Below are 27,123 nucleotides of genomic sequence, written 5' to 3' on the forward strand. Positions count from 1 at the left end.
GCCAGCCTGCTCCAATGCACAGAGTCCGCAGGATCTTCCCCAAGTAAGGACATCCCTCCACCTCCTCTGCCCAGACCCCCTTCTTGGGAACTCGGGAACTTTCGGACCTGAGCTGGGCTGGGCTGGACTTGGCCCAGCTGGCGTTGACTTTGGCCCAGGGGTTGGGTTTTCTGAGCAAATCTATGGGACTGGCAGGATTGCAAAGAGACAGTTAAGCCTCCTGCATAACTGCAGGAGGGTCCATAGCAGTCCTAGTCCCTCAGGGGCGTGCAGCTCCTGAGCAGAATAAACGATGGAATTTGCCTGGGCCTATTAAAGCAGACCCCTGGAGACCCCACTGTGGACCTTGCCCTGGCCAGGCTCTGAGAGCTGTGGCAGACAACGCAGCTACTGTTCAGGTTCCCCTGAACCTGCTCCCTGCCTGTTCTCCATCACAATTCACCATCCGACCGAGCTAAGGGAGTCTGTGTTGTTCAAAAACTAGGTGGGGCCGGGCGTGTGGCTCACACCTATAATCCCAGCAATCTGGGAGGCTGAGGCAGGCAGATCACTGGAGGTCAGGAGTTCGAGACCAGCCTGGCCAACTTGGTGAAAACCCGTCTCTACTAAAAATGCAAAAATTAGCTGGGTGTGGTGGCGTGGGTCTGTAGTCCCAGTCACTGAGGAGGCTGAGGCAGGAGAATTACTTGACCCAGGAAGGCAAAAGTTGCAGTGAGCTGAAATTGCACCACTGCACTCCAGCCTGGGCAACAGAGCAAGACTCCGTCTCAATAAATCAACACTAACCTAAATGGCTTGTGTTTATATGTAAAATGGTGTAAGAGTCCAGGCTGTGTTCGTTACAAAAGGTTTTCACCTATACAAATGCCCGGTGGCTCACCTGGAAGCCATGCAGAATGTGAGAAAATTCATCCCTGTGCAGAGTGCAGGAGCTGCCGGTGTGGCATGTCTGGTGGCTGCCAGTCAGATGCCAGTGAGGCCCCCCAGTTGCTGCAACAATCAAAACCCCACCGGCATCCCCAGGCGCACCCCATCCTCGCTAAGGACTCTGCCTCCACTTCCTCATCTGCGAAATGGAAGCTTTGCATAAGTTATTCATCTAAAGTGGTCAGAACAGAGCCTGGCGCATGCAAAGGTTATGTAAGTGTTTGCTGATATTCATAACAGAGTCTTGAACGAAGGAACTAAGGACAAAGGAACTGTGGTCAGGCCTCCTTCCTGCCTCCGTCGGGACAGGCCCCGTGCGGTCTGGGCAGGGCTGTGCCTCCCCTCTCAGAATGGAGGCCCCTTGAGGTGGGAGCCTGGCAGAAGGAGGACGAGAGTGGGTGCCTTTGGGCTCAGGCCCTGGCGCTGGGGGCAGCTGCACCTACTGACCCATGTGTCCTCTGCCTTCCCCCACAGGCTGCGGCAAGATGTGGGACAACCTCACCTGCTGGCCGGCCACCCCCCGGGGCCAGGTTGTTGTCTTGGCCTGTCCCCTCATCTTCAAGCTCTTCTCCCCCATTCAAGGTAAGAGCGCCGGGCGGAAGAGGTGACGTGAGTGGGCCAGCTGCAGTGGGGACTCACCTCTCAGGAAGTGGAAAGGCCAAGGAAAGGGGTCAGACGGGCTGGAGCAATCCGAGGGACCCCTGGCAGAGAGGCAACGGCGCTGGGTCTCTAAAGAGCCCGTGGGATTGGATTAGCTCTTCACGTGAAGATAAGCATGTAGGCAAGGCTCACTAAATATTTGCTCAGCCATTGATAACTGATTGACTGACAGGTAGTTGACTGCATTATGGCTCCCACAGTTCTGTTATCTTGGGCTGGTCGTGATTCATGATGCCTGGAGCCGATGACCTCTCGGGCTCCGTGAAGTCACCACACGACTTTGCTTACACGCCTTGTCATGTATGAGGCAGAAGAGAAAAGGGGAGCCTCTCGAGCATGTGGCCTTTCTCGCTAGTGAGTCATTACAGAGATTTACAGTATAGATTCAGTCATTCTTCTGTGCAGTGAATGGAACGCCCCGCGGTGTGCCAGGCACTGGGCTGGACAGACAGTCGGGAGAGGATCAGACAGCCCGGCGCTGCTGGCGCTGTAACTGGAGAGGCATGTGGGAGACAGACACGTGCATCGTCAAGAATGAAAGTGCCGGACGAGGGAATGAGGGGTGTGGGACCCGCTTAAGGCAGCGCTTCACCAGCAGCCCCTCTCTGAGGAGCCGGTTCCTCAGCTGCAATCTGAAGGCCTGCCGGTGAGCACGCGCCACCAGGTAGAGATCCCAGATTGCGGGTAATTAAGACAGAGAATCAACAGCCTGTGGAATGAGCACCCAAGGGAGCTCGGTGACGGCCAGAGTGGCCGGAGCAGAGAGAACGCCGGAGGGAGGGAAGGAGGCCGGGAAGGGAGGCACAGGCGGGCCGAGGCCAGACCACGCAGGGCCTCGGGGACGGAGGCGAAGATTTGAGTTTCCTCCTGAGCCCGGCAAGAAGTGGGGGGCTTTAAGCAGGCGGCTGACGAAGTCCAAGTTAGGCTTTTAACTTCTAACCGGTTTCTAGGTGTGAAAGGCAGGCAGGAAATGCTGATGGTTAGAATTCAGGTAGTGAGCTCTGTGGGAGTGGATGGGAGTCAGGGAGGCCAGGGAGGAATCCAGCAGGCCCTGCCTAGGCTCGGGTGTAATGAGCCGTGGGGAAGACCGCAGGACTAGGGGGAATACGGAGGGAGAAGCAGGCCTGGGGGAGGAGGCCTCACGAGGAGCAGAACCCAGATAATCATTCAGAGAGCCAGCAGAAAACCCAGGTGTCCCCCACTCCGGGTGGCCTTCTCCTCCCTGGACCCGGTTCCCTGTTTGTGAAGTGGGGATGGCAGTAGTGCCCAGGGTCTCTTTGGGGTGGCCAGTGTGCCCCCAGTGCCTGGTGTTGTGACCTCAGTGGGGAAAGACAGATCTTGAAGCCCACCTGAGGAGTCCGGAGGGTCACAGCCATGCCGTATTCCAGGCGGCACCCACCTGGCTCCAGCTGCCTCCTCCAGGGACACCCGGTGCCTGGGCAGATAAGAGGGGAGCTCCTCGGGCCAGCCTCACGGTGCACCCCGTCACTGAGCCTGGAAACCCGCCTTCTCTCTAGCCCCTGGGAGCACCAGCTCATTGCCTTTCTCCCTGACGCTAACTGCATTCCTGCCCATGGCGCTTCCTTCTGTCCCTGCTGGAACGTGTCAGGGCAGCTCCTTCCCTTGAGGACCTGGACTCCCGCCCACCATCTGACTAACCCTGGGGCTGCCGGCATCAATGGGGCCTGTGGTGCCTTTGGACTGACAATAAAAAGGCAGCCCTTCCTCAGGCAGAGATGACCTCTCACTAGAGCCCACCTAGTGCAAGCAGAATATTCCTGCCGGCCAGATGCCCTTGTGCAGTGAACAACTCACACAGCTGTACTCCGTGGGCCTGGTCCCTAGAAATGGTGGAGAGAAATAGGAGACTGAGATTCAGGACTGAAAACAGAAAAAAGAGAGTGTTCTCCTGAGCAAGTAGATGAAGAAGGTGTAGGCAGCTGATCTCAAATTCCAGAGAGGAAGGTTTGTGAGGGTGGGGCAGGGGTGATGTGAGCACCAGCTCACACCCTTTTAGATAGCAGGACTGGGAAGAGGCATGCCCCGGAAGGGACCTGGTTCCACAGGGAAAGCCAGAGAAAGCTTACAGAAGGAAGATGATACAAATTCTGTGGAGAGTTAGACAAAAGTCATCTACCTAGGCTGGATGAAATACTGAAGGAGGGCGTTTCTCCAGGTGCACTAAAGCACCAAAACGTGCATGGTGGCTCACTTCCTTACTTTTGTTTTTATTGTTTGAGATGGAGTCTCGCTCTTCGCCCAGGCTGGAGTACAGTGACACCATCTTGGTTCACGGCAACCTCCGTCTCCTGGGTTCGAGCGATTCTCCTGCCTCAGCCTCCCAAGTAGCCGAGAGGATAGGTGCCCGCCACCACACCCAGCTAATTTTTGTATCTTTAGAAGATACAAACAGCCAAGCTGTTCTCGAACTCCTGACAGCATGATCCTCCCACCTCAGCCTCCCAAAGTGCTGGGATTACAGGCATGTACTTCCTTGATTTGTAGTCTGCATATCTTTCATCTGTGTTTCTCGCTTCAAATATTTGAAGAGACTTTTTTTTAGAATAAAAATGGGAGAACCATTCTGGCTGAGAAAATTCAATGTATGGTCTATGTTTACCGTGTTTGTGGGGTCTGTGGGCTACTTCCCCTCCCCCGCCACCTGCTCATGATGCTGTAAATAAGAAAACCTTGCCGCCAGCCTAGGAAGCTCCTCCTTGCTGGCTGGGATGGGGCATCATGGCAGGGAATCAGCAGGAGAGTGCCATGGTCAGGTCTGGGTGTTAGCATGACCCTTCCACCTGCCTCAGGGTGGGGAGCTGGCAAGAAAGCAGGGGTCCTACCTAATCCAGGGGAGATGAGGAGGTGGCAGTGCTGGGGAAGGAGCAGCAGGGACAGGACTGGTGACTGATGGAGAGAGGAGAGACGGGAGCAGGGAGAGGGCTACTCCCCAGTTCCTGGCTACGGGTACTGAGTGGAGGGCCCTGGGCCATGACTGCTTTGTGAGACATGGTAGGTGGGAGGAGACTGGGAGGCCGTGGGGTATTCCTCCCAGCACGGGGTTAAAGCCTCTTGCTCCCTCCCTCCGGCCCTTCATGACCCCCTCTGCGGATACAGGGCCTGCTGGCTTCCAGGCCCAGACTGGAGGGAGACTCTTGGCTGCTTCTTGGGGTCCCGTGGGGGCTGCCTTTTTGATTTCCTTGAGAGCAGCTTGCTCTGAAGTCTTGACCACAGTGCCAGGGCTCTTCAAAGAGGCCACCTGGCCCCAAAGATGACCATTCGCCCGTCCCTCCTCTCCCTCACCATCCATAGCAGCCAGGGCTCCAGAAACAGGGTGCCCCTTTGGCCACTGCTGGGAGCCCAGAAAGATCTGGAGTCTGTATCCCAGTCTTGCTGCTCCCTTGCTGTGTGACCATGGGCAAGTCACTTAACCTCTCTTAGCCTTGGGATCCCCATTTTTTGGTGGGATAATAAAAACTTCTGAGTCTATTCTAGCCTCAACATATTAATGTTTACCCTAACACTACACACACACACACACACACACACACACACGTGAAGCCGCTGTGTAAGTGCCAGAGTCACCCAGGCTTGCTGGCATAATTCACGATACCAGAAGCTTGCTGTGTCACTGGTCCCTCTGGTGAGTACAAAGCCCAAAGCTTCAGTGTCCTAGTTTCAAGGCTGGGTGACTTTGGCCTTAACTCTCTTTTTTTTTTTTTTTTTTTTTTTCTGAGACGGAGTCTTGGTCTGTCACCCAGGCTGGAGAGCAATGGTATGATCTCAGCTCACTGCAACCTCCACCTCCTGGGTCCAAACAATTCTCCTGCCTCAGCCTCCCGAGTAGCTGGGATGTTGGAAATAGGTGGTTGGTGCCTCAAAGAAAAATTATCACTGAGACGAAGGATCTTTCGGCAACGCAATTTTTACTTCCTGGACTGCAGGAAGGGCATCCCCGCTAGCCATCATGCCATGAGAGTACAATGAACAAAGGAAAGCACCAAAATTTACCCCTTGAACATTTGGGGTTGTCCTTACTGCTGTGTCTGATCTCCGTTGGCTGGAGCCAGACCTCACAATCTAACCTAAAACCCAATTGGCTGACAACTTAAAACTTTTCTAAACAGGTAAAAGCCATGGAGAGCTGGGACATGCCTGTGAGCACGTCCAGCACAGATATCCTGGTTAAAGTACAAGGACACAGAATGTACTACATGCCTGTAAGCATGGCATGTCCAACAGCTACATAGGATAGGGCTTAACAAAGTTATTAGCACACTTATTCTTTAACAAGAAAGGAAACTTTAAAAAGGAACTTTTCTACTTCCCACATGGGATTACAGGCGTGTGGCATCACACCCGGCTAATTGTTACATTTTTAGTAGAGACAGGGTATCACCATGTTGGCCAGGCTGGTCTTGAACTCCTAACTTCATGATCTGCCCGCCTCAGCCCCCCAAAGCACTGGGATTACAGGCGTGAGCCACCGCACCCAGCCCATAACCCTCTTTTCTACCTGCCCAAGCCTGGTAGGGGCAAGTCTTCAAAAGAAACAGATTGTGGGTGGGAGCCAGGACCTCGGGGCCTGCAGTTAGCTCCCTGCAACTGGGGCTGAGGAAGGGCCTGCCCTTTGATGAGGGCTGGGCTGACGGCTCTGGGCCAGGCCTACCTCTGGCTGCAATGATGGGAAGCTGAGCAGGGCACACTGCGGCAGCTGAAGGCTTCTCTACTGTCCTGGCAACCTCTCGCAGCAGTGAGGTTGGGAGCCCTGGGCAGAAAAGGGGATGCTGAGGCAAGAAACGCCCAGTGCAATGCCCCTCCTCAGCCATATCCTTCCTGCCCTCCCTGGGCCATGTGATGCAAAGGGACCCAGCCCACGGCTGCTCTTTCCTGGCTGTCTCATCCCCACCCCAAGCCGTCCCTCCATTCTTCATCCATGAAACTGGGTGACAAGACCTCTTTCTAAGGGTTGCCGGGAGGATTTACAGAAATGGTGAATATCGAATCACCTGGTATATGCTGGGCACATGGCAAAGTTTGGAAATAAACACACGTGTCCGGTGACCCTTCCTGAACTCACAGGACAGACTGACCCTCCTGCTGCTCGGCATCTGGCCACCGAAATAAGGCCTCAGGTCACCTCCATGCAGGTGAGAACCAAGCTTACCTGGCAGGACTCTGGAGACCCGACCAGCAGCATCCTGCCCTCTCTGTATGGCCCTGGGCGAGTGACCAACCTCTTGGTGCCTCCACTTCTGAACTGTGAAATGGGGTTACCCTCCTCACTGGATGGTTGAGGAAATTAAACACGATGTGTCAAAAGTGCTCTAACCAGCCCTGCATTTGCAAAGTGCTCAAAACCTGTCCTGGTGATGAGCCTGACATGGTGGCGATGGTGGTGACGGTGGCAGTGATGAACGGGTACTGAGATGGGGAAGCAAGATTCTTCTCCCGCTCATCAACTTTCTGTTCAGCCCACACTCCCCTCTCAGGGGAGAGGACACCTCCCCAGGGCTGTAGAGTGGGGAGCCTCCGTGGTACCTCTCACCTTACATCCCCTTAGCGGGCCTGTGCCTTGCTGCAGCTCGGAGCCTCCAAGGACAGTGGACAGGCAGCTGCCCTAGAGCCTCCGCCTCTGCTCGTTCCAGCCCCAAGCTCCTGCCTTGCTGTGCTGCCTGATTCCCCCTCACATGGCTTTGTCCGCACAGATTCCCCTGCCAGGAACCCCCTGCTTCTCTATTCGTGAGGATTTAGGATCTGCACACTTATCAGGTGTTCCCCAACCCTCATCCCTCCTCACTCCCTTCTCCCTCCTCCCTCTTCCCTGCCACCCACCCCTCAATCCAAGGATGGCTCAACCCCACACAACCCCACCTGGCAGCACCTCAAATCACACTCCCCTCTGCAACAGATGTTGCTCAGCCTTGCTCCCCCTTCAGCAGCACATCAGGTATGAGAAGAAACCCAGCCCCACAGGCCCAGGCAGGCTAAGGAGGACTGGGCAGACCTGGCCCCCTCCCCCAGCCATGACCTTGTGACAAGGGTCAGGAAGCATTCTGTAACGAGGATCCAGGCGGGTCTGTGACAAGGATCAGAGTGTGCATTGTACATGGGGTCAGGTTCATGTCTGCTGGGATTCTGTCATCCGTGCCGGAGCCCTGAAGAGGCGTTTCCCTGCCCCAGGTGCCCCCACGGTACCCTGGGTATCTGGGTCAGGGCAGCTGGAGCCAGACAGCACCAGGGTTGGTGGGAGTAGGACTGAATTCTCTGCCCTGTTCCAAGCACAGAGACAGCCAGGTCCCCACGGTCGACTCCAGGGCCCTGCCCTGCTCCCGGCCTCAGCCTCTGTCCTTGCCCCTGCCCTCCCCCAGGCCGCAACGTGAGCCGCCGCTGCACTGAGGAAGGCTGGACACAGCTGGACCCCGGCCCCTACCCCGTCGCCTGTGGTTTGGATGACAAGGCGGCGAGTTTGGATGAGGTGGGCCTCAGTGCACCCCACCCCACCTGCGGAGCGCCAGGGCTCACCTAGGCGACTTTGACCTCTCCCACCAAGGGGTGCTGCTGCTGTCTGTGAGAGCAGGACTCTGGGGTCTGCCCTCCTGTAGCCTCCTCCGCCTGCCTTTCTGGGGGCCCACCCCTCGGCTCCCCTCGACAAGGTATGGGAGGAGGCCCTCCCACAGGAGGGGTCCCCAGATCAGCGCAAGCTGAGGCAGCACCCCCAGGCTGGGCCACCCCACTGCCTCATGGGAGCCTGACTCATGGGAGCCAACCCGGGAGTTGGCAGGGCAGGCAGACACCAGCACCCCATCCCATCCAGAGGTGAAAGCGAGGTGCTGCAGGTCCCAGAAGGAACCAGCCCCAGCTACCAAACAGCCAGTCATGGTCTCTGTAAGGACTGGGGAGCCTGGTGAGGACACTGATGGGGAGGCTGGAGTCCTCAGCTAGGAGACCCTCACTGCTTTAGGGTGCAAATGCATGGTGTGTGTCTGCCTGTGATGACATCTACCCACCCTCAGGCGCCCTCAGATGGGGCTTTCACTCCACCCACCCCCCAAGAGGGCAGCAGTTTCCTCAGAGGCCTTTGGAGCCCACCGGAGCTGTGGACCCTGGTCCCCCATAACCACTTGCCTCTCCTCGGGCAGGGCGTGGGGGGTGGAGAGCAAGGAGCGGCTCATCTCGTGACTGTCACTCTGCGCTTTGCCTGTGTCCACAGGGAGGGGTCGGGAGAGGGGACCAAGCAAGAAACCCTCGGGCCCAGCTTTGCCCTCCTCCCCAAGAAAGGCCAGGCTGCCCTCGTCCCACCAACCCCAGCTCCTGAGAGCTCAGCAGGTCTCCTCTGACGTCCGCATGCCTCTCCTGTACAGACAGGGTCTTGAGGGGGGTCGAAGGGCAAGGAGACCCGGCCCCCAGGGTGCCCAGTCCAGAGTTGGGTCTTCATTCTCTCCCTCACCAACTCGTCCCTTGTGAAGACACAAGGAGAGACAGTACATTCAACCCCCACCCCCCCTCAGACACAGTCTGTGGAAACCAGGGCATTAGGGTCAGGGCATTGAGGAGCTCTGCTCAGCTGCTCTCAGGAGCCCCAGGCCTCAGCCCCATTTGCTGGGGCAGGGACGGGCAGGCGGAGTGTGTGGGGCACCCCAGTCCTGCCAGTCCCCCGAGGTGAGCCCCCCGTCCTCCAGCAGCAGCAGACCATGTTCTTCGCTTCCGTGAAGACCGGGTACACCGTGGGCTATAGCCTGTCCCTCGCCACCCTGCTGGTTGCCACGGCGATCCTGAACCTGTTCAGGTGAGGCCCAGCCCAAGTGACAGGCCTCACAGCAGACCCCGCAAGTATCCCTCCCACCCTGGAGCCCAGCCTGGCCCAGGCACGCCCCGACCGCTCCACTGTCTCCCCCGGCAGCTCACAGGCCCCAGCTCCTGCCAGGCCAGCCTCCCCTGGAGAAGGCAGGCGGCCAGGCCGCTCCATGTGCTCCAGCCCAGTCTCCCCAGGATGGCCCTGCGGCTGGGGAGAGGGCAGCAGAGGGTGTGTCCTGCATGCAGGAATGAGGCTTCTGGGGCCGCGCGGGGGCTGACACTTGGGGGCCCAGCTGCACAGGAGGATGGAGCACTGGGGGGGCGGGACTCGTAGTTCAGGATGGGACCCCCTTCGAGGCAGGGCCTGCCCCCTGGGGACACACGCTCTGCTACCCAAGCCTTGCTCAGAGCAGAGGACAGCGTGGGCTGGGGTGGGGCCCAAGGCCGCTTTGGCCTCCCGGATCTGCCCACCCCACGCAGGAAGCTCCACTGCACGAGGAACTACATCCACACGCACCTGTTCGTCTCCTTCATCCTGAGGGCCGCCGCCGTCTTCATCAAGGACTTGGCCCTCTTCGAGAGCGGCGAGTCGGACCAGTGCTCCGAGGGCTCGGTGAGGACCCGGCCCCTCCCTCAGTCTCGCCCTTATCCTTAGCCACCGTCATCTCTTCTTCTCCCCCTGCTTCTCCCTGTCCCCCGTCCCTCTTCCCCCCCACCCCAAGGATGGCCCAACCCCACCTGGCAGCTGCTCAAATCACACTCCCCTCCGGCAACAGGAGATGTTGCTGAGCCATCTGGGAGCTCACAGACCTGCCCCCGCCAGTGAGAAAAGCAGATGGGAAATGAGACACTTCATGGCCACAGCCCAGAGCCCCTGTCCCACCTGTGTTGCTAACTTCCTGTGTGGCCGCGGGGAACTTACTGCCTCAGCTTCCCCATCTGTGCCAGGACGTCCAAGATTCCTTCCCACCCTGCCCTCTGCCAGCTGCATAGCCAGGGCTCTGCGCACCACGCCGCTTTTCCTGCCCCTCCCTGCACCGTCTGGAGTGCGCCCAAACATACGGGGTCCTCCTCTTGTGTTCAGATCCTGCCGTCAGGCTGGTCCTGGGCTTTCCTAGGGAAGGGAAGTAAAGGGAGAATCTAAGGAATGCATTGCCAGTCACCAAGGGGGCCATCCCCAAGGGATTCTGAGGGACCCTCCCTGAGTGCCCCAAGCTTTGACAGACAGCCCCACTCATTCCTTGTCCTCGGTGACTCACTGGTTCATGCGCGACCCCAGAGGCAATGCGTTATATCAGGGGTCAGCAGTACCTTCTCCCCAAAGACTGAAATAATCATGCTGGAATCTCAGGCATTTCAACAAAGGGGAGAGAAAACCCAGGGGACCAGCCTTGGCCATTCCCAGAGGCTCTGCCCAGGAGCTGGGAGGCTGAGTGAGACACGAGCAGTGGGAGCCACAGGCCTGTGGAGGAACATGTTGCCTCCTGTGCACGTGCTAGGGATAATTGTGCAGACTCATTACTGTGAAGCTTTTCTAAGACAAGGAGGAAGCAGATAACTGGTCCTGATAAAGAACTGATCCTCCAAAAGGGGAGGCAAGAACTCCTGTCACTGGAGAGACTGGGCAAGACCTGAGGAAGGACTTCCCAACCAAGGGAGGAGGTGGGGGCAGGGAGGGGAGCTTCTTGCTGAGGATGTCTCGAGCCAACGGTACAGGAAGGAAGCGTGGGAGCCGGTACTGTGGGTGCAGGGGAGGTGGAAGCCAGAGTTTCCGGGAGGAGGGTGGCATTGAACCTGGCTCACAGACACTTAGGCTTGATCTGAAAAGAGGGACTTTCTGAGAGGGGACAAAAGGCCCAGAACACCTTCCAGTCATGTCGCGGGACACCCGGAGCCTGTGACTGCCCTACTCCCGGTCTCCCTGAGGAATCCCTTCTTCCACTAGGTCCTCTGAACCCAGGAGGAATGGCCACCTGCCCCCCTTCCCCTTCTTCATTGCTACTTCCCCTCTCCGACCCTCTTCTGGGTCCCAGTCTCCCTCCACACTTCCCTCTGGGCCCCACCCCATAGTCCACAGCCCGCCCCACACACTCAGCGGGCTCTGGCAAACTCAAGCAAGAATTCTCCCTCATACCTTCCAGCTACCTTCAGTGCAAATTGGCACTGGATGAATGAGTGGCTGGAGTGGGGTGTGGATGGGCAGGTTGGTGGCTGGCTGAGTAGGCAGAAGGATAAACGGGCAAGGGAGGAAGATTGGACGGATGGTGGGCAGAGGGGCGGGTAGGCGGCTGGGCGGTTGGTGGGTGGGTGTAGAGATGGATGGATGGGCATCTGGCTAAGTGAGCAGTCTGGTAGGTGAATGGAGAGATGGGTGGGGGGTGGACAGACTGACAGAGGTAAAGATGAGTAGATGCTGGAAGGATATGTGGATGAAATGGAAACACTGAGTTGACAGTGAACGTCTAGCGGGTGAGTGGAGGAAGAAATGGTACATGAGTAGGTGGGTGGGTGGATGAGCTGATGGATAGATACATAGATGGGAGATGAATCGATGAATTGATGGATGCAGAATTAAAGTCATCAGGTTATCCCAAAGTATCAGACGACCTCAAATTAGGGAAAATGGGAAAACCACCGGGCACATTTTTAAGGGGTTCACGCAGGAGCGGCCGAGATGAAGCTGGCTGCACTGGACCGTGCTTCTGCCCCAGACACGGGCACGGCGGTCAAGGACGCTTGTCTCCCCCCTGCAGGTGGGCTGTAAGGCAGCAATGGTCTTCTTCCAATACTGTGTCATGGCCAACTTCTTCTGGCTGCTGGTGGAGGGGCTCTACCTGTACACCCTGCTCGCCGTCTCCTTCTTCTCCGAGCGGAAGTACTTCTGGGGGTACATACTCATCGGCTGGGGTATGGTACCAGGGAGGGCTTCCAGGCTGGGGACAGAGGGCCAGGCCTGGAGAACTGCCTAAGGGGAGGGTGCCAACCCAGCTTGCAGTCCTAGGTCTCTCTAGCTGCAGGTCCTGCCTGCAAGGATGTCAGCTAAGGGTCGAGAAAGTCCTCAAAATGTGGAGCCCAGGACAGGCCCCCTCAGCCCGCAGCTGCTCAGGGCTGACCTGTGGGACAGATTCTGTGAGCATCCTTCCTGCTCCCTTCAGCCCCTGAAATACGCAGGGCCACTGCTCATCTGCAAAGGGCCTCTGTCACGATTAGAAACAGACTGTCTGTCTAAGTAGACACAGCCCTTGAGGGACACAGCTTCACGCCCCGCGGTGAACAGCCTGTGCGACCGAAGACGGCAGCCTGAAAACCACCCTTTTCTCTCACCCCGCCCTCTCTGGTTCTCTCCGAAATCTCCCTCATGCCCTCTACCCCTGCCTCCTATGCCCTCTGCCCGGGCCTGACAGGGGTGCCCAGCACGTTCACCACGGTGTGGGCCATCGTCAGGATCCATTTTGAGGATTACGGGTGAGCTGCCGCCCCCCCCACTCCCCCGCTGCTGTCACCTGGGCAGGTCCCCTGGGTGGGATGATAATGCCACCTGGCCTTGCTGAGTGAACAAAAACCACGGCACTCAGTCCAGAGGGGAGGCTGGAAGGAGGACCTGGGGAGCAGCGGACTCTGGGCCGGGGGGTGCTGAAGGGCTGAGGGGCAGAGCTGGGGACAACTGCGGAGGGTGCTGCTGACTCTGGCTGAGGACGGCCCTCTCACTCCTCCCCACCCTGCTTAGGTGCTGGGACATCATCGACTCCTCCCTGTGGTGGATCATAAAGGGCCCTATCCTCACCTCCATCCTGGTAAGGCACCCTCTCGCCACCCAGGGATGGGGAAACAGCTCCAGAGGGCGGGCAGCTTAGCCCCAGGTCACACGGGAAGTTAGTATCTAGGTCAGAACTGAAACGCAGCTTCCCAATGCCCAGTGCAGGGTCACCCCACCCCGGTCCCCCTAGCTGTTCCTTGAGAGTAGGCACTTATGGAGCACTGTCCTAAGGGAAGTGAAGGAGGTGGGGCTCCCGGGTGACCTGCCCAAAGCCAGAGGGCAGCAGGACCCTGGGAAGGGGCAGGCCGCACCCCAGCCTTCCCGTTCTGGCTGCTGACCTCGGTCCCCACCCACTAGGTGAACTTCATCCTGTTTATTTGCATCATCCGAATCCTGCTTCAGAAACTGCGGCCCCCAGATATCAGGAAGAGTGGCAGCAGTCCTTACTCGTGAGTGTGGCCCCAGTGCCTCTGTCCCCAGGCCCTAAACCATCCCACAGCTCCTCGAAGTCTTTCCACCCCAAACATCCGGAGTCACCACAGAGCCACGTTGCTCGTGCCCACCTCCACCATGGCCTGGCTCAGCCTACCAGCCCCCTGCCCAGCCCCGCCCTCACCAGGCTGTGCTCAGAGCCCCACGGATGCTTCTGCTGCCCACACTCATCTGGCACCCTTCCCAGGGATGCATCTGCTTCCCAGCCAGGGAGCTGGAGAGGACACCGATGACCTGTGTCTTGTTCATACCATGTCCCTGGCATGGAAAGGGGGCACTAAGCACACAGCAGATGCATACCCTCAGGGGGGCCCAGTCCGCCAATGAGACACGCATGTTCAGCGCTCGGTATTTCTTAGTAATAATGATGACACCTGCGGTTTACATGCCAGGCACACGCTAAGGGATTTCCATGCATCATATCATTTCGTCCACACAGTCCCCTGTAAAATTATCCTCATTTTACAGAGAAGAAACTGACATACACGCCCTCCTCCTCGAGGGTTTTGGAGCATGTCACCATGGGCAGGGAGAAGGGGGCACGGTGTGGACCAGGGCTTGGAAAGGTGTCAGGACTGTCCCCTGTGCTTGGGAGGAAGAGGCAGAATTTTGTGGGAGCAACATGGCTCGAAGACAGACTAAAGAAACAGGAGCAACGTGGAAAGGGAGGCTGTGGGAAGGCACGCAGGGTCTGCACGCTCACGGAGGGAGCAGGAGATGGAGCATCGGTGCTGTGCCCACAGACAGACCTGGGGCGCCCCGCAAGGCCTTCTGGTCCTGGGATTCTAGAATGGTCTTCTTGGCCTAGCTTCTTTGGAGAGTCTGTGCTATGGTTCTAAGATTCCTGGCGAGAATGTCACATGCTACTGGATTTAGGATTCTATTCTGGAATGCTGTGATTCTCCCTGATGAGACTAAGACTCACATTCCTGGTGTGACCGCATTCTCTTGCCAGGTTTGTAGGCGGAGCTCCCTTCTTGTCTGAGAAGGAAAGGCTCCTGTGGGGGTCTGCAGGCTGCCAAGGGGCAGCACGTCGGGCCTGTACCCCCCATCCTCTCCTTTGCCGATGGGACCTTATCTCTCCCAACTTACAACGATTCCAAAGGGCTTGAATCTGAGGCAAACAGAGCTGGCCATGGGCAGAGCCAGGTCTGTGTGGGTGAGACAGAAAGGAAACAGTTGTCAGCAGGCAGAAGGGGTGGGGGCAGTCAGAGATGGAGCTCCTCAAGGAGAGGCTCTCAGCTCCCACTCTCCACCTCCCCAGGAGGCTTCGCTTTAAAGAAAGCCTCCATCTGTTAGCCTCTGGTGCATCGCATAGTTTTGCAGCTGAAGAGGGGTGGGCAGTGCTCAGGATCTTGGCATAGCTGGGGACCAGGTCCGGGAAGGAGTGGGAGGGCCAAGGCCAACTCCTCTGCCCCCAGCTTGCTGTGGGACCTTAAGCCTTGGGCTAGGCTTTCTTGGACCGACTGCTAAGGCAGGAGAGACAGAGTCAGAGACCTTCTCTATCCACACCCCACCTCTCCTAGCCAGGGAGTAATGGGCTCACACTGCCTGGACCAGCTGAGTTCAGGTGGCTGGGAAGCCTGAACCAGGAAGAAAGCACCCTGGGCTCTGTGAGAGGGATAAACATTTAGAATGAATGCTGACCCTGCTCAGCACACACAGCTGTAAAGGAGGAGCCGGTCCTTCAGAGCATGCTGGGGGTGTATGCAGTGGTGTGGGGAGGGAGGAGGAAGGGATGCAATCCCAGAGAAGGCAGCAACTCCTGGAAAAGCAGACACAGCAGAAAAAACAAAGACAGAGGGTGATACTGATTCATTCTGGGTTGTCCCTGGTGATCAGGCATGAACTTGGGTCCCCATCACCCTCCCAAGTGGCCCTGGGCATGTGTGGTCAGCACCCCAGTCAGAAAGACTTGCTTCCTAGTACATCTTCCCGGTAGGGAATTGGTCTCTCGTGGATACACTTCACCTTATCCCACCCAAAACACTTCCACGTTCATAGCGGGCCCGCTCTGTGATCTGACTATGTCAAGCTTGCGCTTACTACGTTATATGAATTGGAAAAGCTGAGGCCAGGAGAAAGGGAACCAGGGGCTCCTGTTGCCTGAGAGATTTTCCACTGCCCTTATGGCTGAGAGTATCCTCTACGGCCATAGTGAGGTAAGCCCCTCCCAGGCCAGGCGTCCCAGGCAACAGAACACCCCATAGTGGATTTCAGCTCACATGTCCCTGCTGCATCATTCCCACTGGCCTCTCATAGTGGATTTCAGCTCACATGTCCCTGATGCGTCATTCCCACTGGCCTCTCCCTTACCTCTTACCCTCTCTCCTCCAGAAGGGTGAGAAGAGAGGGGCTTCCTTCCAGGCCAGGAAGGCTGGGGGCATGAGGGCAGAGGCACCGCGGCTGTGGAACAGGAACAGACATGGACATAGTATTTAGGGGGACCCACACTCCATCTTCACACATCCTGGTCACTGTCCCCATCTTCCGTGCCTCCAGCTCCCCCATGCCAGGCCCCACCATAGCCACATGTGTGGACACACATGCCCACGGCCTGCCCCCCCCATCTCCAGCCACCATATCCACATGTGGACACATGCCCACGGCCTGCCCCCCCTGTCTCCAGGAGGCTGGCCAGGTCCACACTCCTGCTGATCCCCCTGTTCGGAGTGCACTACATCATGTTCGCCTTCTTTCCTGACAATTTTAAGGCTGAGGTGAAAATGGTCTTTGAGCTCATCGTGGGGTCTTTCCAGGTACGGACTGTTGACTTAAGGCTGCATTCTTCTTTGGCTTTTAATGGAATTCACCCTGGAGTCTTGGCCCTTGCCACTGGATTCCAATGTTTTTACTGTAACAAGTATTAGATAAGCACCTACTTTGTGCTTAGCTCTTTCCTTAACCAGGGGAGCATAGGGGCTGGAGCCAAGGGTGGGGCAGGGTGGGGCAGGGTGGGGGCTTCTGGTGTCTGTCTACCTCACCTCTTCTGTCCCCTTCCTTCCCAGGGTTTCGTGGTGGCTATCCTCTACTGCTTCCTCAATGGCGAGGTAAGCACCTCCCAGTCCTTGGAGCTCAGATGATGGAACTCCCAGGACCAGGGTCCAGAAACACTGATGAGATATGTGCAGAGCAAGGACAGGTTAAACCTTGCTACTCCAATATGGTCCTCAGACTAGTAGCACTGGTGTCACCTAGGCCCTTGCTAAATCACGAGTCTCGGTGACCACCTCAGGCCTGCTGGCTTGGAATCTGCATTTTAATATTATTAAAAACAAAAACAGGTTTTTACTAACTCCCAGGGGGATTCCTGTGCACAGCCGAGTTTGGGAACACCTAGCTAAGTGGCTGTGTGCAGTGAGTGGGGGGCTCTCAGCGAGGGTTGAATTGCTGTGAAGCTTTGGTTACAATGCACAAAAACCCATTCAAGTGAGCTGGAGGGCCAGGATGGGAGGAACTGGGGTACAGTCGCCCCTAGGCAGCATCCTGCTCCCTCCCTGGACTGCATTCTCGGATCCTCTCTGCCTCTCACCTCCTACCATTCCAAGGCCTCCTTTTGAACCTGGCCTCAACCCAGTCCCAAGTTTGCACCACCCAAGGCGGCATCGGGTCTCCCCATTTTGATATCCTAAAGAAGATAAGGCTGGCTAGTTCAGAACCCAAGTCGAGAGAAGCCCAACCCGCAGTGGAAGAGGCTCCACAGCAGTGGGCCCGACCACCTCACCCTCTCCTAGGTGCAGGCGGAGCTGAGGCGGAAGTGGCGGCGCTGGCATCTGCAGGGCGTCCTGGGCTGGAACCCCAAATACCGGCCCCCATCAGGAGGCAGCAACAGCGGCACGTGCAGCACGCAGGTCTCCATGCTGACCCGCGTCAGCCCCGGGGCCCGCCGCTCCTCCAGCTTCCAAGCCGAAGTCTCCCTGGTCTGACCGCCAGGATCCCGGGGCCCCTCCCACTCACCCCGGCAGACGCCGGGGACAGAGGCCTACTTGGGCGCGGCCAGCCCCAGCCCTGGGCTCGGAGGCTGCCCCCAGCCCTCTGGTCTCTGTTCCAGAGCTCCTACAGAGCGCAGCCCCTACAGAGCACAGCCCTGGTGCCTGCCTGGAGGTTTCTAGCAAGTAGGAGAGGCAGGGAGCTCCTCTCCCTGAGGGCTGCAGGTGGGATTCAGCCACGACTCCTCCTCCAAAGCCCTCCACCAATCACGGGCAAAGGCCTGCACACTTTCACCCTGACTCCGCCCCCTGCAGGTGGGACTCAGCCACCAGACTCCTCCTCCAAAGCCCCTCCACCAATCACGGGCAAAGGCCTGCACACTTTCACCCTGACTCCGCCCCCTGCAGGTGGGACTCAGCCACGACTCCTCCTCCAAAGCCCTCCACCAATCACGGGCAAAGGCCTGCATACTTTCATACTGACTCCGCCCCCTGCCAGCTCCTCTGCCCAATCGGAGGAAAGCAACCTGAGATCCTCGGACCATGCTGCTGAGATTCGAGGGCGGAAGGCTCTGCCCGGGAAGATCACCGGCGCCAGCGCCAGGCAGTGCCTGAAATTTCACCACTGCTGTGACTCAGGCATTTCTCTGCAGATGCAGCTCTCTGCCCTGTTGCCTCACGCTTAGCTACCAGCTCCTCAAGGCGCGTTATTCTGGAGTTTTCGGGAAGCACAGCTGTCTTAGTGGTCGCCACCGAAGTGGAGTGGCCCGGGGTCAGTCTGGTGGGGGAACGATGCCACCCAAGGCCGAGGGACTCTGAAGCCTCTGGGAAGGGAGGAGGCAGCCACCGGTGAACGCCAGGTCTCAGGCAGCCTACCTGCTCTCCAGTCCGAGCGGGATCTTCGCACCAGCCTTACCCATCCCTCTGCGCTGTGGAAGCAACAGAAATCAAGAGCTGCCCTCCTTGGCCGCCCACCTATGTGCCAGCTGTTGTAACCAGGCTCGGAGATGTGTGCCCGTGGGCTCTGACAGCAGTTGCCTCCCCCTGCCACACACGCAGGATTTGAACTCAGATCTGGCTGACAGGAAACTGAAAGCACACTCACTAACTTTTGTATTTAGTAACCAGCGGATCCTCTCGGTTATGTGTTCACTGCCGTTATCCCTGAATCCCCCTTCCTGCCCCACCCTCCCTGCAGTGTGGCCGAGGAGGCCTCCAGCCCATGTATCATCTGGGCAGGAGCCTGCTGGCCACGGCCTCCTCTGCCTGCCCTTCACCCAGTGGCCACTCAATTTCCTACCCACACCTCCGCCAGAGGATCCCTCAGGGCTGCAACAGGCTGTGCAGCAATAAATGTTGGCTTGGTTTGGCTTGGTTCCCCTGGTGGTTGATGTTCTCATGTGGCCTAAAATGGGACCAGCTTCCGCTCAAAGGATGGGTGGTCTTAAACAGTGCGGAGGCCGGATGCCACCACTTTTTTGGCTTTTGACAGAAGTCCATATTTTCATATGAGATGTTCACAGTTCTGACGCCTTCAACTCCCGTCTTTCTGAATGGCACCCTTTCCTCTGAGTGACGGAGTCAGACCAGGTGCCCTCTCCCCACTCCTTAAATGCAGCCAAGAAAAGGCCACCCTGATCTTGGATTGACACCAAACAGCTGGCAGAGCCACCAGGGTCTCAGGGATGGCTGAGCGTGAGTGCTTCACAGGCCGCAGTCACTCCTGCAGACAAGGTTCTGCAGATGCCCTGGGCTCAGCCAGAGGAGGCAGGTAGTGGACAAAACAGATGTCACCAACACAAGCTGAGCGAGCAGAGACAGTGCACCACTCATGAGAAGGTTTAAACACAGGCAGTACGGCAAATAACATCGGTCAGCACGAGATGTCTCCAAAGCCGATGCCCATCCTGACCTTCTTGGGTCCCACCTCCTGCAAATTTGCTAGAGGAGCAGAGAGGGATGCCAGGCTGGTGACGATGTAGTCAGCACGGGCTGGCGAAGGCTCAGATCTGTCTGCAAGTCTTCTTCAAAGCCTTGTCTGACCCAGTACATCCCAGGACCCATCATCAATGACGGTTCCAACCCAGCATCCTCAGAGGCCAGAGTCAGGGGTGTTCAGGCCAGGATAGAAATGACTGTGAGGCACCCCCAGGGAAATGAATGCCCTTTGCTCAGTGGAGTGGCACGTTTTCCCCGTCTGGAGTCACACTGCACACCCTGATCTGTGCATGGTCAGCCATAGGACCGAGAAGGAGGCATTGTCCCTAACCTTGACCTCAGGTACCCCCAGGCCTGCCGGAGAGATCATTCTCAGTAACACCCCCCTCCCCCCACCCAGACCATCAGTGGTGACCACCAATGAGGTTACTGAGCATCTTTTTGTTTTGTTTTGTTTTTTGAGATGCAGTCTGGCTCTGTCCCCAAGGCTGGTGTGCAGTGGTGTGATCTCAGCTCACTACAACCTCCACTTCTCAGGTTCAAGCAATTCTCCTGCCTCAGCCTCCTGAGTAGCTGGTACTACAGGCATGGGCCACCACACCTGGCTCAGTGGTTTCACCGTGTTGGCCAGGGTGGTCTTGAACTCCTGACCTTAGGTGATATGCCTGCCTCAGCCTCCCAATGTGCTGTGATTAGAGGTGTGAGCCACTGCACCCAGCCTACTAACCCTGAGCATCTTGCATGTCCAAGGCATAGGAGCTGAGAGAGGGGACAGTCTCTCCATGCTCCCCTCACCCAGCTGGGGCATGTCTTGCTCTCGCTGGCGCTCTCTCTCTCTCTCTCTCTTTCTTTCTCCCTCTCTCTCCCTCCTCCCACTCCCTACTCGGTGCCTCTCTGAACGGCTTCCAGAGACCTTGTCCACCCCATGCTTCTCAGTAAGGTCCAGAATACCCAGCCCTTGTCAACTAATCCCAATTCTGCTTCAGACTTTCTCAGGATCATGGCAGGTCTCTCCTTACTGAGTGTGAATCTCTCCATCCGCCTGCACAATAGGGAGGGCTCTAGATGACTCTGCTTAGCCCCTGGCTAAGGCCCAGGTGACTAATGAGGAGGGGCTGCCCAGAGCCTTCCGCCACCCACCCTGCCCCCTGAGCTCAAGGGGAGGACCGCAGATGGTGCGGGGAGCCCCAAGCAGTCGGGCGCTGAGGCGTACACAGAGGATGGAGGCTGTGCCGAGAACAAGGTCTGAGACCTGGCAGGACTCCTTGAGAGATGAGCTCAGGCCAGTAGAAGAGAGGAGGAGGGAGCGGGGAAATGCAGAGGAAAGGACCGCACCGGCCTTCCAGGTTAGCGCCCTGCAGGCTGCTGGGCTGTGTGAAGGCCGGGAGGGGCCCCCATCACACTGCACCCACCCCACACACCACAGTGCCTCATAGCCCCTCATCTGTGTGTCATGGCTTCAGAGTCAGGCAGGCAGCCTGGGGAGGGGACCCGTCATCAGCCAAGGGTGTGGAGAGTGGACGAAGCGGAGAGCCGAGATGTGGGCAACGAAAGGGAAGACAGAGGTGGGACCTGCTCAGAAAGGTGCCCAGGAAGGGCCAAGCTTAGTGATGGGCACGTGAGGATGGCGAGAAGCCGAAACTGTCTCCCGGGCTGGGGCAGCCTTGGAATGGGGTTGGCCACAAGCAGAACTGCTCCTGGCCCCGCCTCCTCCCCCAGTCCCAGGTCCCTGGCCAGGCACCTGTCGGGCCGGCTCGTCTCTATCGCCCCCTGGTGGATGTTTGAAGGACTTCCCTAAGGTTGGCCTTGGGCCCAAACACCTGGGTGGAGAGCCACCATCCCTCCACACAGAGGCCACCATGTGGGCGATTCCTGCCACTCCAGGGCACAGGCCGCCCAGGGAGGGTGGCCAGTTTGCCAGCAGAATGGATAGGGGACAGTCTCGGGGAGGCAACATTGAGGTGATCTCTGAGGGCTAGGTAGGGGTCTCTGGGTCCCAAGGGAACATGATGGGTGCCAGGGATACCTGAATCCAAGTGGGCAGTGCCAGGGATACCTGAATCCAAGTGGGCAGGCATCAGAGGTCGCTTCCCGCAGAAGCACAGTGCAGGCTTCCTAAGTGAGGCCGAGGGGTGAGGGTGGGTTTGGGGCAGTCCACTCTGGCTACTAGAAGCGCCCAAGGGGCAGCCCGGGAGAAGCTGCCAGTGCCCCTCCAGGTGGGGAGGAGGAGGGCTGGGGGGATGATGGCCTGGTGTGGGACATGCTGAATGTCACTCTTCGAGACTCTGGGGAGAATCTCCAGGGCTACCGGAATCAGGACCTAAAGTGACAGGGCTCAGGCAGGTGGGGACACCAGGGCAGCCCCCGTGGGGAGGGTGAGTGGAAACTGTATATCCCCAGGCACTCCCATCTGCTGTGCTGGCAGGGTGGGGGGAAGAGTCAGAGTCAGCCCATTCCCAGCACTCACCCGGGGCCTGTTTTAATGAACCCACCCTCCCACAATGTGGGAACAGGAACTGTTCTTATCTCTCCAGGGGGAGGGGGCCGGATCCACAGCTGGCAGTCATTAAATACCCTGGCCAGGCCAGGGATGGCCAAGATATTAATAGCTAGGAGCCAATGACCCTGGAGACGCAGCCTCCTAGAAGAGGGACAGTAACCCCAGCAGGCTACGGGGACAAGGAAGACAGCTCAGAAGGCCCCCCGGCAATGCCCCAGCCTCTACACAGGACAGACAGGGTAACCAAAGGCCAGAGAAGGGAAAGGACTTGCTTGAAATCACCAGGAAGCTCACTGAGAGAGCCTGGCCTTGAACACAGTTCTGCAAACCCCACAGCCCTGCCTCTTCCATTACACAGATCGTCGCAGGTGAGACCATCAGGGGTGCCCTATGTGGAAACATGTGAAGAGCAGGTCTAATTAGTAACACTGATTCTTTGTTTAAAATCTTGAAATTTTGCTCATTATGTATGTTTTACATTAATTTTGATATTTTTAAAATATCAGATTAGGCCAGAGGCAATGGCCAGTAATCCCAGCACTTTGAGAGACCAAGGCGGGCAGATCACAAGGTCAAGAGATCAAGACCAGCCTGGACAACATGGCAAAGCCCCGCCTCTACTAAAAATACAAAAATTAGCTGGGCGTGGTGGCGCATGCCTGTAGTCTTGAGAGGCTGAGGCAGGAGAATCACTTGAACCCGGAGGCAGAGGTTGCAGTGAGCCCAGATTGCAGCACTTCACTCCAGGCTGGTGACAGAGCAGGACTCCGTCTCAAAAACAAAATTATCTTGATCACCGAAGGCTTTTCTGTTTGCTTGTTGCCACCCCTTTCAGTTTTGCCCCAGAAGCAAGCACCCTGCTTGCCTCACTCTGATCACAGCATCCCTGGGTCCCAGGATGTCAGCATGGAAGGAACTCTGGGGAGCTCCGGACTGGCCTCTGTGTGCCTCAGAGGGAAAGGGTCTGCCAGGGAGATGCCCACTCGAGGGAGGCAGCTCCAGGCAAATTCAGTGGCTCAGCAGACGTGGGATTTTCGATCTGTCCACGCTGCCACCTCAGGATGTGGACTGTCACCCTCAGACTTACCCCTCATGACGGCACGATGGCTGTCACTGTCCAAGCGTCACATTCCCACAGAACTCCACTGGCAGGGAGGAGAATGTCACCTATGTGTTTCCTTTTATCAGGGACGATCGTCTGTCTCAGGAGGTGGTCCTCCGTCCTCAGGCCAGGATTAGGTTACATACCCGGACCACAGCTGCAAAGAGAGGCGAGGGTTCTAGGCCAGGCACGGAGGCTCACGCCTGTAATCCCAGCACTTTGGGAGGCCAAGGCAGGCAGATCACCTGAGGTCAGGAGTTCGAGACCAGCCTGACCAACATAGTGAAACCTTGCCTCTATTAAAAATACAAAACTTAGCCAGGCATGGAGGTGCACACCTGTAATCCCAGCTACTCAGGAGGCTGAGGCAGGAGAATCACTTGAACCCAGGAGGCAGAGGTTGCAGTGAGCTGAGATCGCACCACTGCACTGCAGCCTGGGTGACAGAGCCAGACTCTGTCTCTAAATAAATAAATAAAGGTGAGTTAGCAGCCTGGACATCATGGTGAGAACCCACCTCTGCAAAAAAATTTAAAAATTAAAAATTAGCCTGGTGTGGTGGTGCACGCCTGTAGTCCTAGCCACTCGGGAGGCTGAAGTGAAAGGAACACTTGAGCACAGGAAGTGGAGGCTGTAGTGAGCCATGATTATGCCAGCGCACTCCAGTGTGGTGACAGACCAAGACCCTGTCTCACAAGAAAAGGGAGTTATTTCACTGGCCACTACGGGGCAACAGGACTGAATTCACTGGGACCCTCTGCAGGGCTGGCAGAACACACCCAAAACTGTCCTCCTGAGGGGCGGAGAAGGAGAGCATGAGCCACCGCCTCCAGCCTCTGTTGCTCAAGGTTTGCGCACGTCAGCCCTCCCTCTTCCAGGCCTGGCAGACATGAACGACAAGCAGGTTCCTGCAGGCATTCCATCACGCAGGCAGAGGAACTCCAGAGCAGAAAGGGTCAGCTGTGTGGCAGAGATGAAGTGAGGAGCTGCCAGGTCCTCCCGCAGGAAGCTGGCCACGGCTGGCCCATTGGGAATGAGGCAGAGGGCCCAGCACAGGTGGCCTCCTGGGGCGGAGCAGGGGAGCCCCACACACAGGTCGTGTGCACGCGGGTCTGCGGGGCACCCACTGGCCCTGCTGCTGAGGTCCATGGCTGGGGTACTCATAGCTGCTCTCCTTGTGCGGCCCCAGGGTCTATCCCAGCTACTTAGCCCCACGGAGGCTCACTCTGGTCCCTCAGACCTGTCCAGGCTCAGCCGTGCCGCCACCCAGCCTTGGGTGTGAGCTTCCCTCCCCATGGCCTCTGTGGCAGGGTCACTTCACCATCCACCATGGCTGCACCATGACGGACCACCAGCTCCAACTCTGCACTGTCCCCATGCCCCAGGGAGCACGCAGGAGCTTCTGGGTCCCCTCCAGGCCTCTGGGAGCTGAGGGTAGCTGGGCGGTGTTCACGCAGATCTACTTGGCATTAAACCTGTAGCTCCACCATTTCATCTAGAAGGAACACACGTTGCTTGGAGGGCTGACTTCCTAACACAGAGTGGGACACACACCTTCTGTTTTCAGCTTTCAATTTGTCCCCTCGAGATTTAAGTAATGGGACCAGGACAGGCCAGTTCCCTCCCCTTCTCTCCACCCTCACCAGCTGTGGGGGGGTTTCCTCCCTTCCACCCTCACTTCCCGCTTGCAGAGATGGCACGCCCCTCCTCCACCTTTCCCCAGGTCATAACGGTGGAGGGCTTCAGAGGGGTATAATCTCAGGGGAGAGGTAATGAAAACGAGATCTGTTTAATGTTTTCAAAGTATTGCTATCGTGATTTTCAGGAAGCAAATAATTGCTGTGTGCACAGTTCTAGACACTGAAAATACAGTGGTGAACATGGCAAAGCCCCTGCATGGAACTGACCCTCTAACGGCGGAAACAGGTAACCAATGAGAAAAGTCACAGAAAAAGAAGGTGGATGAGGGTCAGAGTGACGGTGCTCTGTTAGTTAGGGTGGTTGGAGGGGCTGACAGTGGGGCAAAAGCAGGTCACTCCGCCTCCCTGATGATCAGGGGATTTTAAACCATATGTATCAGAGCTGGGGCTCAGAGACCTTGCAGTCCAGGTCAAAACATCCAGTCCCCTGCCGCTGACTCTGCAGAAGCAGGCTGGACCGCAGATGAGAAGAGCCAGGGGGCCTGGGGCCTCAGCAGGGTCTGAACTCCCCGAGGCAGGGCTCAGGAGCTGGCCAAGCAGTAAGGCGAGGGTGCCTGGCTGGACACGGGTCCCTTGTCGCAGCAGTGACCCGGGCCCACAGACCCATCTGGATGTGAGTAACAAGAAGGCCCCCTTATCAGCTCATTGTCCTCGGTGTCAAGTGACAGAGAACAAGCAGCTCTTGAAAAGACTAATATTTACTCTTCAAACGGGAGCTGGCACAGGCTGCTTCCTGCAACTGGCGTCTGACTCGCCCTGTGGGTGGACACCACAGGAGGCCCTCCAGGAGATACGCAAAATGCCCCCGGAGCCAGCGTTCAGTACCAGATGATGTCTGCGAGATGGGGACAGCGTGTTCCGAGACTCCATCAGACAGAGCGCATTTCTGCCTGCACACCTCGCAGTGGAGCTCACGGCCTCTCCAGCCCTGCTGGCCAGCTCTGTGAGAAAGTTCATCCTAAGGCTGGCCCTGTGTTCCTTGCCCCAGCCCTTGCTGTGATCCCTGGGGCCTCAGGAAAGGCGCCTGGAGTAACCCCAGGGCAGTGGTGGTCCTGATCACCTTGATCCTCCCACCCCCACTCGCCTCTGGCTTCACTTCCCCAGGCTCACACTCTGGGCTCTGTGGGCAGAACCGGCTATTTCTGGGGTGGGAGGAAGAAATTGCCCAGAGGGCACCTCTGTCCCCCTGTAGCTGTGTTCCTTGTCCTCGTGAGAGCCCTTCGCTGAGTGCCTCATATGGGAAAGTCCTGGCCAGGAAACGGCTGGAATATGGGGATGAGTCACAGCCAGCTCTCCTGCCCACTTTCCCCTCTGGAGTCTCTCCTCTCTGCTCTTCCCTACCCCAGCCCCCCATGGCTTCCAGAGCCCTCAATCACCAATGTAGCCCCAGGCTTCAGTTTCCCTGCACCCTCCCCCCACCACCGCTGCAGCCCTGGAGCCCCCAACACTCTGGCAGCACATGGGGCTTTAGAGCCCCCAACCGCCAGCCTTCTCAACCGCATCACGTTAACCACAGGGCTGGGCACGGCCAGAACAAGATCCCGCAGGGAAAAGCAGACCCACCTTATTCTCCCAGAGCTCTCGGAACTGACTGCTGACTTCAGCAACCCTCCTTTTTTTTTTTTTTTTGGGATGGAGTCTCACTATGTTGCCCAGGCTGGAGTGCAGTGGCACGATCTCAGCTCACTGCAACCTCCACCTGCCGGGTTCAAGCAATTCTTGCGTCAGCCTCCCAAGTAGCTGGGAATACAGGTGCCCACCACCACACCTGGCTAATTTTTGTATTTTTAGTAGAGACGGGGTTTCACAATCTTGGCCAGGCTGGTCTTGAACTCCTGACCTCATGATCCACCCACCTTGGCCTCCCAAAGTGCTGGGATTACAGGCATTAGCCACTGCACCCAGCCCACAACCGTCTTTTTAAAACAATTCCTTATCCTTAGACCTAATTCCCAAGTTCCTGGTCCCTTGTAAGCAGCCATTCAAGTGTATTTAACACGTCTCTTTTTGCATATACCCTCAGAAAATATTTTCTCATTTTGTATGTATCTCTTATCATGTAACAGTCATTCTTCACTCAGCTCTAAGTTTTGAAGATTCATCCATGTGACGTTACATCTAAATCTGGTACATCTGCCTGCATCGTGACGCTCCATGGTGGACACACAAATTGCTTTCCACCAACACCAATAAGTCTTAAATGAACATGTCCCCTTAAGGATCTGTGTAAGAATTTTCCCAGGACATATAATCAGGAGTAAAATTTCCACTTCACAAGATGTGCACTGTTAACTCGGGCAAATAGGCTTTATTCTTTAGTT

The 27,123-nt window shown here is 57.2% G+C and overlaps 1 protein-coding gene across 5 annotated transcripts in view; it reads left to right on the top strand.

Moving 5' to 3' along the window:
- VIPR1 (vasoactive intestinal peptide receptor 1) overlaps positions 1-18,931 on the top strand; it is a 31,673-nt gene extending 12,742 nt beyond the window's left edge. For 2 of the 5 annotated variants that reach the window (XM_032264284.1, XM_032264281.1), the window contains 11 exons: positions 1,402-1,509; positions 7,959-8,065; positions 9,273-9,376; positions 9,865-9,997; positions 12,138-12,291; positions 12,789-12,849; positions 13,112-13,178; positions 13,499-13,590; positions 16,263-16,392; positions 16,642-16,683; positions 17,368-18,931. In XM_032264284.1, coding sequence (XP_032120175.1) covers positions 1,402-1,509; positions 7,959-8,065; positions 9,273-9,376; positions 9,865-9,997; positions 12,138-12,291; positions 12,789-12,849; positions 13,112-13,178; positions 13,499-13,590; positions 16,263-16,392; positions 16,642-16,683; positions 17,368-17,559 — 1,190 coding nt within the window. In that variant the 3' untranslated portion in view covers positions 17,560-18,931. Of the gene's footprint in view, positions 1-1,401; positions 1,510-7,958; positions 8,066-9,272; positions 9,377-9,864; positions 9,998-10,019; positions 12,292-12,788; positions 12,850-13,111; positions 13,179-13,498; positions 13,591-16,262; positions 16,393-16,641; positions 16,684-17,367 lie in introns of those variants that run through there. The other 3 variants (XM_032264283.1, XR_004264540.1, XM_032264285.1) reach the window with 3 other exon arrangements.
- The last annotated feature ends 8,192 nt before the right edge of the window (positions 18,932-27,123 follow it).

The sequence above is a fragment of the Sapajus apella genome, unplaced genomic scaffold (genome assembly GCF_009761245.1).
Source record: "Sapajus apella isolate SASKATOON/1434 unplaced genomic scaffold, GSC_monkey_1.0 scaffold143, whole genome shotgun sequence".
Classification (NCBI taxonomy): domain Eukaryota; kingdom Metazoa; phylum Chordata; class Mammalia; order Primates; family Cebidae; genus Sapajus; species Sapajus apella.